Source organism: Nipponia nippon, unplaced genomic scaffold, assembly GCF_047370975.1.
Source record: "Nipponia nippon isolate SJK-2023a ecotype South Korea unplaced genomic scaffold, ASM4737097v1 scaffold_8, whole genome shotgun sequence".
Taxonomy (NCBI): Eukaryota; Metazoa; Chordata; class Aves; order Pelecaniformes; family Threskiornithidae; genus Nipponia; species Nipponia nippon.
This window is the reverse complement of record NW_028262402.1, coordinates 19,509,885-19,520,338: the sequence shown is the minus strand read 5'-3', so window position 1 is coordinate 19,520,338 and position 10,454 is coordinate 19,509,885. Positions and strand designations below refer to the sequence as shown.

Sequence of the window (10,454 nt, the reverse complement as noted above, 5' to 3'; positions counted from 1 at the left end):
TAATGTTCATGTGGCCAAATCTCTGTTCCTCTCACCAGAAAAATAAACTAGAACAAAGAAGGTCTGAGTCATGTTCCCTGCTGTTTGAAGCTGAAATATCTCAAGCATTCTTTAGGGAAAACAGGTCTTCAAAGACGAGAAAGAGGCAGGCTTTCTAAAAATTGTATTTTACCCCATAGAAAAGGCTCAGTTAAGATATTGCTGATTGGAGGCAGCCGAACAAAGGTGAAATATAAGCCATTGCATATGCTTTAAGGATATATTTAGGACTTTGAGCAATTAAAGAAATCTTTTGTTCTGCATCTTAAAAAGAAAAAAAAGATATTGTGGTAATAGTTGACTTAAGGCCTGAAAAAAGAACCAATTTAACATTTTCCATTTTTATCAATCACTCATACCACTGAACTATAACTAAAATGTATTTTATAGTGAAAAGGATCTGTAACTTTTGGACACAAATTTTTTTTTTTTATCATGTTGTAGCAATCCAGCAAAGCTAGAGCATCAATTCTGTTCTAAATGATGTTATACAAAATTACACTGAAACCCTTATTCTTCTGATATTGGACAGATGCAAATAGTTGCTACTGTGAAATGACCTCTGTACCTAACTTCATCTCTATTAGTTCCCATTGTATTCTCCCAAAACTTGATTTTAGTGGAAAATCCAGATATGGAAATTTCTGCATATGTAAGGAAGCATGATCTTATTTTAGCTCTTCTGCTTCACAGAGCTGCATCAATGCTAATTAAAGATTTTTGGATGAGTGAAAATGAAGAACGGTGAAAGCAAGTGATGAGGAGCTCAAAAAAAAGTTATTCGGGCCTCTCTGCAGTCTCTGCATGACACTGTGTAGGATCCCAGCACTGCAGAGTCAGCTACATGGTTATTAATGTTTCTTGAATATATTTAAATACAGGCCAGGCAGGGTCAGTGCTTAGAAAAGAAAGCTCTCAGGATATCTCATGCTATTAAAAGAAATACTTTGCTGATTTAATAATTAAATTATATAAGTTTTTCTTGTAAGGATGGGGTGTTGGTATATGTTAAGGAGTGTCTAAGGACATGTTGGTGAGTAAATGGTCATTAAAACTCATATAGCTCTGTGCCTGACATTAGGGCTAGTATTAAACTCCAAGAACTTAGTGTGAAACATAACTACAACCTAGTTTCTGTTACAGGGTTGTCAATGTAACTAAGTGTATGAAACACTAACACAAAGGTGTGAAAATGTGCACTGCTAGGTTTATGAAACAGTGAGAAGAGGTACAGGTCTGGGACTGGCGCCTGAGCTCTTGCGGACCTGTAGCCCTCCTCCCTCCCCCAAAGAACAGTTAAACTTAGATTTCTTCTCTTTTTTTTTTTTTTGGCAAGATAATTATAGGGCCTTTAGATTTTGAGTTCTTCAGGATTAATCAACTCCCATTTTCTTCTTTTCAAACAATCAGAAGTTTAAAATTTCCTATGTTAAAAAAGAAAGGTAGTTAGTCACGTGATAGCAGAAGTGTAGTGGTCAGGGAGGAGGGGGCAGGTAAGGCAGTAATAAGGCTAAAAATAAAAATTAAGGGTAAATCGCGACAGACGGAGCACGGCGGTGAGATGCAGGCAAAGCTGGCCTGGCGCGGCGGCAGTGCCAGGGCCGTCAGACGCCTGCGGGGCCTCTGTGCAGCGGCCTGGGGCATCCGAGAGCCACACGGAGGCCTGCGAGGCAGCGCCCGGATCCCACCGCGGCCGAGTCATTCCGCCTCCGCAGCGACAAGGGCGGCGGCCGGCATGCGGCTGACGCCCGAAGTAGCCCAGGCGAGCAGAGGGCAGCGGACCGACATCCCGACGCTCGTTCCCCCGGTTCGGAGAGCCGCGCAGGGCGCTGCGGCTGGGCGAGAGCCTGCCCTGGCCTCCCCGGGCGTGAGGCGGACGGGGAGGCGGGTCTGTGTCAGGAGTGGGCGGTGCAGCGTGGCCCAGCCCCGGGGTGAGAGGGAAGCAGGCGCCGAGGCTGGGGCAGAAGATGTCTGGGGCGAGCTCGCGCCCCTGAAAAAGCTGCTGAGCAGGGAGCCGCGGGCTGAGCCTGCTGTGCCCTCGGCCGCTGGAGGGGCGGTGTAGGGTCGGGGGGCAGCGACTGCGGCGCGAGGGGCCGCAGCAGCCCGGCGGAGCCCGAGGCAGCGCCAGTCCTGGGAGCATGCGGCGGCTGGAGGAGGAGTGAAGAGTCGTGGCTGCGCCTCCGCGTCGTCTTCCTCTTCGCTCGCCAGAGCTTCGCTGTCGCGGGCTGAGGGCGGACTCCGGGAGGAAAATGGAGCCGTTTCCCAGCGGTGAGTGCCGCGGCAGCGCCGCGCTGCCAGCGGGCGCACCCCGAGCCGGCGGCGGAGCCCCGGCCGGGGACGCGCGGCCTCCCCGCGGGAGGCCTGCATTGCCTCCTGGCAGAGGCGCTCCCGGATGGGCCCCTGTGCCGCAGGGCCGGGGCGCAGCTGGGGCTCCCGGCGGGAGCTGCTTGCCCAGAGGCGTAGGGGAGGCTTTTTAGTCCTGCAGCCCCATGGTCCGCGGCTTGGAAATTATCTCGGGTGTTGTTTTATTTGGGTTAATTAGCCACACGTGTCTTTAACTAGGAAAGTGAGAGGACGGTCGTCTCTTTTTCGGTACTGTTGCGCTTTTTATTGTTTGGCCATAGTTTCACGGTGGCAGATAACGGACACTACGAAGCCGGGGCAACTTCTACACCAAGGTGTGTTCTCGCTATGTTTTGCTCTGACGAAGCAGCCTTATGTGCGTCCGGAGTGCCAAAGCCATCGTGACTCTCTGATGGGAAGGAGGAACCAGACCCTCTGTTTATGCCGGTTTTACTCTAAACAGTGTCTGTCCTCCCAGTGAGGGAAAGGAGAAATAAAATACAGAAGGCTCTAGGGTATCTGAAACAATTTCTCAGGGTGTTCCTGGAAGCCAGAAACCTTTCAGAATTGTCCGTGTACTTCAAGACTGAAGTGCTTGAAATAACGATGTGGTTGCAGCTTTGAGAGAAGCATACAGAAGCGTTTGTTGACGTTGTAATACAACAGTGTGTGTGCATTGTCCACTTGCGACTGAAATGAAGCCATATGAAGTCCATGTTACCACTGCCGCTGCATTAGTAACACGTTCTACCGGTCCAGGACAGGGGAGGAAATGAAACTCTTAGATCAAACTGAAACTAAAATATGTTTGGTTACACACAAGACAATAGCCAAATATGGAATTAGGACAAGACACTGGGTAAAACAACAGCCTTCCTGTTGAAAATGCAGTGCTTTTATTACAGGTGGGATTTGGTCTGTTAAATGACAAGCATGCTGGGTAGCCATAGCTAAAGCACAAGGTAGTTTGCTGCATTATCTTTTAACTCATTAGTGACCCGCCAATTCAGAGTACAAAACTTCTGCCAAATTCAGAAAAACCCCAGGCAGTAAAAGTAAATTTTCTGTTTCACCTCAGAAATATACTGTCATTGCCTTGTGCTTCCTTCTTCTCAAATACACTAAAAATTCCATATCCTTTATATGCTGCTGGTTTTAGAATCCAAAGGTTATGAGCTCTGTGCATATTCTGTTGATTTAACTAGCAAGATGGACCTTTTCCTTCATTCCTTTTTTTTTTTTTTTTTAATTACACTTCTATGGAGGTGGTTTTTTTTTTGTCATGTTAAAATTACAGTTTGTACAAGCAGTTGATATTTTGGTTTTGTACTTAATCCTGGCCTTAGTAGAAAATTTTTCAGCTACAGCTTATTACAGTCACAGGAATGTAATCTTCATTCCTGTATGCATGGTAAAAACACCTTGTCTTTAATAGTAATGCAGTTTTGGGGAGAATTTTTTTTTAAGTCATCTTGCTAAGTCCATTCCCTTTGACAGAGACAGCCATCATGTTGCTATCATGAGTCTGTTTGACATAATACTGTTACTACATTGTGCAACAAAACATTTAAAAAATTCTGCTCTTCATCCACGCAACTAGAAGAAATGGTGGTTTGGGCCTGAGCATACAGCTCAAAGGTACTTTGTGCTACTACTGAGAAGCAATGTTCATGCACAGAGCTTCCTAATTTTGCTCCCTGAAATGAAAAGCCCAGAGATGATGGTGAGACTGTTTGGAAGAAAATTTGGAGCTGAAGCTAGTCAATAAATTTCCTCCAGAAAACTGGCTTTGCTGGAAGGGACACTAAAGAGAATGTGCAAATATTAGGGCAGAGATGTTGCTCATTATTTTTATGATTTTGAGGCATGTTTGGTGCTCAATAGGAGCTGTTAAAATCCAAAATGAAGAGGATGCTTACACTATTGGCTTTTTTAATAGAGTTTTCATTTCCATGGCTGGTGATCTGGAAGCTTTTGTGGGCATCAAATCTTTCAAAGAAACTGTGATTCGTGGTAACTGAAAGGTTTTTTGTTTTGTCTTATACAGTAGTAATGAGTTTTGTTTGTGAGTCTGGATGCTGTTTTCCTGTGCAGAGTGCTGTGTAAATTCAGAGGAAAAGATGGCCATCACAGGAAGCTTACAGTATTATATTTGTATCTCTGAGTTCTTTGGGGCTTGTAAAACAGATGGAACAGCCTGAATCTTAAGATTTTTCCAAAAGCATTTCAGTTGGATTCAGAACTCTGATGTCCGTTTGTCAAAGTGACAAGACAACAATTTCTTGGTTTACTTTACTGATACAGAGCTGTGTCAGAATGGGTATTTGTCTTAAAATAGTCTTTAAGGCAGCAAATGCACTAAAGTGGATATAGAAGATCACTGTTTTTCTAATTCAATACTTGATATTCTTTTCTTTTCTTTAAATAAAAGCAAAACCACAGCCTTAATTCATTTCAAAGAATGTCAAGAAAGAAAGTCAAAGAAACCCTTATCCTTGCCTTGAAATATTAGTGGGTGTGCTGAAGTCTTTGTTGTTTGAATAGTTTCTCCAGTGGAAATACTCAGATAAAAGTATTTAAGATTTCTTTTCTGACTTCACCCTCCCCACCCTCCACCCCTGTACTGGGAACTTAGGTCCAATCCTCTTTGGAGGGATCTTTGTTATGTCTTCCCTCCTGCCCAGGAGTTTAGTTAGAGACAATGTGTGAGGTCTGTAGCTCTGAAATAAATTAATTGCAGTTAATTGCAAGAAGTTAATTGCAGATCTGTTTTTAAGGCCTGGAATAGCCGGGTTAATCATGGAATAGATGGAGTTGGAAGGGACCCATAAGGATCATTGAGTCTAACTCCCTGCTCCTCACAGGACTACCTAAAACTAAACCATATGACTAAGAGTGTCGTCCAGATGCTTCTTGAACTCTGACAGGCTTGGTGCTGTGACCGCTTCTCTGGGGATCCTGTTTTAGTGACCCACCATCCTCTCAGTGAGGAACCTTTTCCTAATGTTCAGTCTGAACTTCCTCTGAAACACTATAAATGTTATAAATTAATAAATATTTTAGAAATGGTTACTGGCAAGATTTTTTTTTTTTTTGAGACAAATTCCTCTATTTTACATGACTATACTTAATTTGAGACCTTTACAGAAATATGAATAATCAAGGTGTAATTAAAAGTGCATGGAAGACCCTTGTTGTTGCACATAATTTTTTTTCTAAGTTGTATGATCTGAAACTCTTCTGAATTTTGAACTGCAAATTAATGAGCAGAATTTATTAATTCTGACTAGTCAATTGTTACCTAAACAGTTTCACTAAAAAAAAAAAAAAGGAAATACTGGCTAAAGGGGGTATGTCACGTAATTTGGGGCATCTCTCTTTTGGACAATATTACAAAACATTTCGCAAGCCTTTTGCTTTTATTTTTAGATTATGTGTGTTTCTGAAAGATCATTTCACCATTTCCTGTTTAATACATTAAACATGCAACTTTTCCATTTGAAATGAAAGAAAAGGGTAGAAGTGAGCTATTAGTGTTTCTCATTTAGGACAGGTGACATGCATAAACAAGTAACTGCAGGAGGGATAACATGATGATCTACTGAAATGCAAATAACATTCACTTTTGATGACATTTTTGAATTATTTTTATCCTTCTTTTTTACACAGCAAATGGAAACATTGAAATTAATTACATAACTAAACTGATGAACAAAATAAAAAGGCTTTCATGGGAAGAAGTGGGTTTTTTTGTAGAAGGTAGAAATAAACCAAGTTAGGTAATGTCATTTACAAAATGAAAAATGTCATTTGCAAAATGAGTTATTTCAGCTAGTTCCTGTCAATTCTGAAATGTTTTCTTTCTTTGTGTTAGTTTTGTTCAGTGTATAAATGTATGCGTAGCCTAAGTCTGTTGGGGGCAACAGGCATACCCTTAACTGTCAATATGGTATACTATTGCGTCATGGAGCAGAAGGGTTCCTGTTTGTTTTAAACTGTATTATTCAGTCCTAAACAACAGACTGAGTAATCTGTTTTGGTAAGATAGTAGATTAAAAAAATCTAAGAGGTCTGTTCTCAGTGTCTTTTCCTCCCCGCTCCATGTTTTGCATATCCCAGCATTTTACTTTAGTCAAATATTACTGACAGAAAAAAATGCTGGTGGCATCTGCTTCTAAATGTGAGTTTTATATTGTTGAAGTGTGTGTTGCTGGATAGTATTTTTCCACAAAGCTGTGTTGTAGCACCTGTATGTTGTGTTCCTGTGTCAGCTAAGCTAAACAGGAACATGTTTTCTCAATTACTTGGATATGTATTTGCTTTTACTGCATTTCTATGAACTCCCTATCTAGCAATGGTGCTCAGAAATGCATTCAGTAATTCAGTCTATGTAAGCTGAGAGAGCGATCATCCCTCTCTGGGCTCCGTTCATGTATATGCACAGAAAGACTTACATGCTTTCTTTTGCCGGCACTTTACAGTACAAGCTGGGATGTGGGTGTATTAGCCACGTATCTGGAACAGAGTACTCCAGCACCTGTTATAAAGTGAAAAGCAATTTGTTGATCAGAATAATGAAGGAAGCAGATGAACATATAAAGAGAGAAGAGAGAAATATCTGCTTGAAATGTTTTCTTTTGGCAAGACCAAGCACTGTGAGTTGGAAAGAGACTGAAAATGTCTTTCCCTGCTAAAACAATGTCTGAAGATCAGAGTATAGATACTCACCATGGATTTTTTTGTTAGTATTTTTCCACTAAGGAGATGGTATTCCAGTTGTAGAATGAATGACTATCTGTATATCCCATGAGTCAAAAATGTTGAAAGCTTATGCTGACCTCAGTATCCACCTGTGAAAGTATTCCAGGACTGTCTTGTCATCTTTTTTGGGAAGATGATGCAAAGTGCAGCAACCATGTTTGACATTGTGAGGCTATGTGCACATGTGCTGAATAAAGCCCCATAGGACTGCTGTAGAAAAATGTTGAAAACTAATAAAAGCTAGGATAAAAACACTTCTGTTTGTTTAACTAATCAGAATATTTTTTTTTCATATTTGATGGGCATTGATATAATAATTACCTACGAAGAAGCTGATTTTACCTTTATGTGTCTGATTTCAGTAGTGATGAATTCAGCTGCATTCAGAGAATTGAAGTTTTCCTTCACCCAGTGATTTGAGTGAAGGAAGTTCAGTGAATTTCCAACTTTACTGGACGATATTTTTTTTTCATTAAGTACAAAAGCAAAGATCATGTAGAAGAGCAAAAGCATTAAGTTTTCTTTATGAGTGAGAGCAGTATTATTCCTTTGTCTATCAGAGAAATTTGTATGCACAGCAGCTACTGCTTAGACTTCTGTCCAACACCACCTTAAAATAACATTAAATTAACTTTTAAAATATATGCTAGCATTTTTTGTGAGGTGGGTTTTAAGTGTCTGTAAGTGTTTTAAAGAGTACATATGTACCTTCTAATAGCTGTATTTTGACTATTTTTGGTACTGATTTAAATAGTGGAAGTATATTAACCTAAAATTGTAAGAATAACAAAAATATTGTGTACCTTGTAGCCAGGAAGAAAGAGAGAGAACAGATAGAGGAAATGGGGAAATGGGGAGGAAGGAGAGGAGGGAACAGCTCCGCAAAACTCATCCAGTTGATTAGAGACAGCAATTTCAGAGTAATATGGTATGTTGGATTCCGCTCAGTTTGCCTCCTGGGGTAGAGGTGATGTTTTATTCCATTGTGAGGGTTGTCTCACAAAGGGTGTTCAAAGAAGATCTCGGTGCTCAGTTCTTCTATTGGATTATTCAAGGTGTGTAGTAATGTATTGCAGCAGTGGTCTTCTTTACTACAGCTAGCGAAGACTGAGAGAGAGGAATCCTAATTCCACTGAAATGTGAGACACTTCTGGTGTTTTGGTTGTTTGTGTGGAGATAAGGTGGTTTTTGATTTGGGGATTTTTTTTCCCATCAAAGCTCCCATCGAGCTGTTGGGAGAGGTCTGTTTTACTGTGCTTTAGTAAGCGTAGCAAAGTAAATTAGGCACATTCTTAGTTTTAAACACAGTTTAGAGCTTTTCTTGGGTTGTTATCACTCTTTGACATTGAAGGAATTGATTCTGCAAATACTGGAATTCTTGTGTAACACTTCTGACACAGTGCCATTGACATTTATGGGGAACCAACTGTGTTTAAAACTAAGAATGTGCCTAATTTACTTACCACTTCAGAGCCTAACACTGTTTTTTATTTAAGCCTTTCTTTTCTATAAAATCTGACCATTTCTTCTGCAGTATTAATGAACTGTTAACACATCAATGGAATCACTTGTAACTGTTTTTCATGCATGTAAACCAATCTTTCTGGAAACAGGCAGGCTTGTATTTGTGGGATTCCAAAAAGCTTCAGAATACTTTAGAAGCTTCATTACTTCTGAGCTGTAAACCATTATAAGAGAAAGACAAAGAGCAGGGTTTCAGAAAATGAAACTATGAATACAGCATGCATAAGCTGTCACTTTTGTTATCTAGATTTGTGCTTTTTATCATTGATGGAGATATTTAATGAGGCCTCGGTGTCTCTTTTGACACAACTGAGTTGAGGCCTCAGTGTCTCTTTTGACACAACTGAGTATTCATAAGTGCGAATACTTGTATGTAAAGTACTATTCTACAAACAACTGGAAAATAATTAAAGAAGCCATTACAAAATATGCACTTTAGCAATTAAAAATACAAATGAGAAGAAAATAAGAACTAATAATATTTAAAAGCATGCAACCTGTTAAATTTTGCACAAATGAAAAACAAAACCAAAGGAAACAGATTAAATCTTCCTTCATATCTGTCTTCTGTGATTATAATACGGTGATGCTACTATGATGGTGGTCTGCATTGCAGTGGTAGGAATACTGTGTTTGTCCTGCATTATATACACTGATTAGGCTAGCAAGCTCCATCACAGCAACTGACTTGCTGGCAACTCTGTTGATTGATTTGGCAAAATTTCAGGCTAGTGCTGTGCTGAGGGATGGTGCCTGGAACAGAAAAGGCTATACTAGATGTTAAAATGCAGGAGGGTCAATATCCTTTATACTTAGAAGTTCTTTGTGATTGTTTCTCCGCATCCCCCCTGCCCCCCTGCAGCCATATATACCTAAAGCAGTGAAAGCCATTCGTGTGGAGTTATCGAAAAGAACAATATGTAGATTCTAAATCTTGTCTATGCCAAACTTGGGTGCTTTTCACAGAAAGAGTAGGCCGTATTGTGGTAACTTTTCATCTGTAAAAATTATTATTGTGGGATTAAGATCAATGAAGGCAAAAAAACCTCATGTGTGGAGCAGAACGGAACTGTTATATGAGGGGTTGTATCATTGGCAGGGCTATGATCTACAGAAATTCTTCCCTTCTAAATAAAAATTGGTGATTAAAAATAGGCTTCACCTAGAGTGGAAACAAGGGTTGTCTTTTTTATTTCTGTTGTATCTTTTTCTCTCATTTTGATATTTTCTTTCTTTTCCTGGTAGCAGCATATGTGTTCTGAAGTGTGTATCCATTCTAATAACAGTTATGTCACCGAGGATATGTACATTGCTGGGCAAAGCAACCCAGAGTACTCACAAGATCAAAATAGCTGCCTGTATGCACAGGTTGTTGATTGGAGCTCCCTCAGCGTTGGCTCTAGAGTGACCCTGCTGGTATTTCTGCAGAAACCTTTCACAAACCCTGCAGGGCATGTTCATCTGCTGTATAGATCGGTCTGGCACTCTGTGCAGTCTGCAGCTGTCCCACTTGCTTTTTCCATGGTGAGAATGAGTGAAAGAGATGATCCCAGGGCACCTCCTGAAAAGTGTCTGGTATCTGACCTGCCCTCACCCCCATGGTGGTGGTTGTAATGAGGCTGATTTCAAAGCTGATATATGATACCTGGCTAGGGTTTTGGAGCAATTTAGATATCACAGTTTCTTGAGCTACTGTGCAGGCACACTACCACTTCTTTCTCTGTCAAAGTCCTTTGTCTTGTTATGTAATGAAACTGACAAAAATTTAGGAAGATTTATTGTTGCCC

At 40.7% G+C, this 10,454-nt stretch overlaps 1 protein-coding gene across 2 annotated transcripts in view; it reads left to right on the top strand.

Annotated features, from left to right (window-relative positions):
* The first annotated feature begins 1,857 nt into the window (after positions 1-1,857).
* Positions 1,858-10,454, top strand: part of LNPEP (leucyl and cystinyl aminopeptidase) — a 66,456-nt gene continuing 57,859 nt past the window's right edge. The window contains exon 1 of one of the 2 annotated variants that reach the window (XM_087742104.1): positions 1,858-2,307. In XM_087742104.1, coding sequence (XP_087598230.1) covers positions 2,289-2,307 — 19 coding nt within the window. In that variant the 5' untranslated portion in view covers positions 1,858-2,288. The remainder of the gene's footprint in view (positions 2,308-10,454) is intronic. The other variant, XM_087742105.1, reaches the window with a different exon arrangement.